General features: G+C 38.9%; 1 protein-coding gene across 1 annotated transcript; it reads right to left on the bottom strand.

Annotated features, from left to right (window-relative positions):
- Nucleotides 1–312: 312 nt before the first annotated feature.
- Nucleotides 313–2,029, bottom strand: LOC106535743 (olfactory receptor 142; the record flags this gene model as incomplete). The annotated part of the gene is given in 1 exon segment (XM_014032816.1): nt 313–2,029. A coding segment is annotated over 1 exon segment (792 nt), but the record flags the coding sequence as incomplete, so codon positions are not given.
- Nucleotides 2,030–3,189: the final 1,160 nt, after the last annotated feature.

Raw genomic sequence — 3,189 nt, 5'->3', positions numbered from 1 at the left:
ATTTTTAACAAAACTTCTGATCCCTATTTAGCTCCATACTTGTGGAAATACAATAAGGTGGAATTGCAGTTCCACTTTATATAGACCCAAACTGAAAGATTTAAATGTGAAAAAGTATTGAAAAGCATCATTTGTGTACTTTAAATGTAAAAAAATAACCAGAAATGACACTGATTTTCATTTTGCTAATTTGTAGCAATAAACTGTGAGATGTGTACACAAGGAGAAATATATAAAAGGTTTATTTACAAATCTGATGAGATCAAGAGAGGAACCCAACAGAACAGAGAGGTTCTAGTTCAGGGTCTTACTAACAGGACCAACGGTTGACAAGATTATAATGTTAACTTTTCCTTTTTCATTTACTGGTTTCTGGGAAGAGGAAGAGCAATTCAGAAGTCCAGGGGATGATGGCCGAGGTTTGGTGGAGCGTGGGTCAGGTGGACGGTGATGCAGGAGAACTGGTTTCTCTTAAGATTTGAAACAGAAACAGGAATCAGGGAAACCAAGCAAGAACTAAACCATCTGTTCTTAGGGATTGGGATGAAATATAAAAAATATATAAACAACAACTAATCAGCAGGAGATGGAGGATTGGTCCCAGTCAGTTTCACAAACAAACAGGAAGAACAGAGCTTTCCACTGATCATCCTCTACCTTCAGTTTGTTCTTCATGCTGCTCAAAAGAGAGAAACCCGTGAGGGATCACCTGCTTCTGGTCCAGTCCAGCTCTGAGCAGAYTTCAAACAGCAGACTGACTGATGACTGATTAGACAGCTGGAGGAAGTGAGGAGGGAACACTGGAACACTGGAACACTCAGAGAGGCCTCGTGTCAAGAAACGTCCTCTCAGATGTTCCCAATGTCAGCRAGRACCATGAACTCCTCTGTGGACCAAAGGATTCTGGGACCAGACTGTGCCATGATGCAGCTGATCTACAAAAGAACGGGCCAAAAAGAACAAATGTCCAGAGTCCAGAACCTAAACCTGAACCTCACCCTGTCGTGGGACCTTCAGAGGGCTAAGCAATAACAACCTGAAGCAACATTCTGTTTTTGTAGACTTTAACTTAGACCGGAAAACTTTAAGATAGTTTAAAAATAAGATTTATTTTATAAACATCTAGAACTGAACCAAATGATTTTTTTCTCACAGATAGTGTCCAAGCAGSTTTATTCAAAGCATTTCTTTAAAAACATTCATGAAAAATGTGTCACACATTAGACACGCTCAGGTTTCACAACTTCCCTGAAACCAAGTGTTTACTGACACTTCGTATCTTCGTCAGGTTGAGTCCGTAAACCAGAGGGTTGAAGAGTGGCTGACACGTGAGGTAATATAACGATAAAATAACTCGCAAAACGCTGGGAACATGACTCATGTCAAACCTGCTCTGAAATATGTCAAAGAAAAAACCAAAGGAAAAGTTAATGACTGAGACCAGGTGAGGAGTGCAGGTACTGATGGCTTTCTGCCGGGTCTGTTTGGACCCAGAAAAACACACTATAAGGATTTTAATGTAGGTGTAAAGAATCAAAACAATCATTCCCAAGATGACTGTCAACATATAGGCGATCCCAAAGTATTTGCTGGTTGAGACGTACGAGCAGGAGAGCTTCACGATGGAGAAGCTGTCACAGTAAACTTTATCGATGAGGTTTCCACACAGCTGCGTGTAAACATTGGAAAAGATCCCAAGAACAGATTCAACAAGCGGGAACAACCAGGACAGAGCAATGAGCTTTACGATCTTTGAAGGCGACATCAGTGAGTGGTACTGCAGGGGGTGACAGATGGCCAGGTACCTGTCGTAAGACATGACCACCAACGTACAGAACTCAATGTGAGCGTAGGTGTAAACACAGTAAATCTGCAGGAAACAGAACGGAGCAGAAACAGTGTGAACGTCTGACAGAACCTGAGTCAGCAGCAGTGGAAACAAGCCTGTACTACCATACAGTTCATTYACAAACAGGCTGCACAGAAACATGTACATAGGTTCATGTAAACTCCTGTTCATGCAGATAACMACGACCAGCAGGACATTACAAGCAATGATCAGAACATACAGAGTCAGAATAACAAGAAAATACAAATAATTCACAACACCTGAGTCAAAGTAGGCAGTGAGAGTGAAAAATACAAACTCAGTGGAGTTTACCATCATCCTCTGTTAATTTAACATCTGTAGTTTTTCACATCTTAGTCTGAAACAAGAAGAGAATTCAGTTCGTTCAAAGGTTCAAAACAATTCAGCGTTACAGTGATGTTTGATGTAAACAGRTGCAGTGAGACAAACTGATGAGCAGACTGAAGCCAGATGAACTTATAGCTGCAGAAAAAAAAAAAAAACAGCCACGTGTTTCCCAAACAAACAGGAAGAACATTCAGCTTGTACTTCCTGCTTCTACGAAACCTAATAGGAACTTTAATTTACTTTGTATGTTAAATTATATATGTAAATCTTAAATGTTTTAACTTTTTTTTTTTGCATTTTGTTTCCCACTCATGAAAATGAGTTTGTCTTTGTCACAGCTTAGGTTTTTACAAAACTAAATGCAAAGTTCCTATTAAGCTTTATAGAACAATGATTGATGAATTTTAGKGTTTCAGACAGAAGCAGGAAGTACAAAGTGAATATTCTGTTTGACCATTCCTTCATCTCCTGATTTGTTGCTGTTTTTTATGTCCTGCAGCTTTATTTTTAATGCAGCCCATATTAATGAACTTTATTTAAAAATATTTAAACTCTTCCCACAGAGTCACTACTTTACAGGGATAGTTTAAAGTTATGTTTTGTGTAATTATTATCAGTAGTCAGTATTTCATCATCAGTTACAGAATTTGGGAAAATCAGCTAAAGTTTGTATCCATGCTAATCTAAAGACCAACAGTTTTTCATTGAATACTTGTTACCAGGTCAGTTGAGAATGAGGTTTGTAATTACTTCAAGTCTCTCTTCAAAGGAGAGTTTTGATGTCCTGTGGAGGCCAGGGACCAGTTCAAGGCCTCCGCTGCAGAAGTGGCCTCCAGGAGAAAGTGTACATCTACACTGTAAAAACTGTCCACCTAACCAAGTTTTAAACCTTATATCAGCCAAAAACTGTAAAAACTGTCCACCTAACCAAGTTTTAAACCTTATATCAGCCAAAAAGTCTTTTTGATCTTGTTTTCAGACTGATTTACTAA

The sequence above is a fragment of the Austrofundulus limnaeus genome, unplaced genomic scaffold (assembly GCF_001266775.1).
Source record: "Austrofundulus limnaeus strain Quisiro unplaced genomic scaffold, Austrofundulus_limnaeus-1.0 Scaffold1547, whole genome shotgun sequence".
NCBI classification, from domain to species: Eukaryota; Metazoa; Chordata; class Actinopteri; order Cyprinodontiformes; family Rivulidae; genus Austrofundulus; species Austrofundulus limnaeus.
Note: the sequence above shows the minus strand (reverse complement) of the source record. Positions and strands in the feature narration are given on the sequence as shown.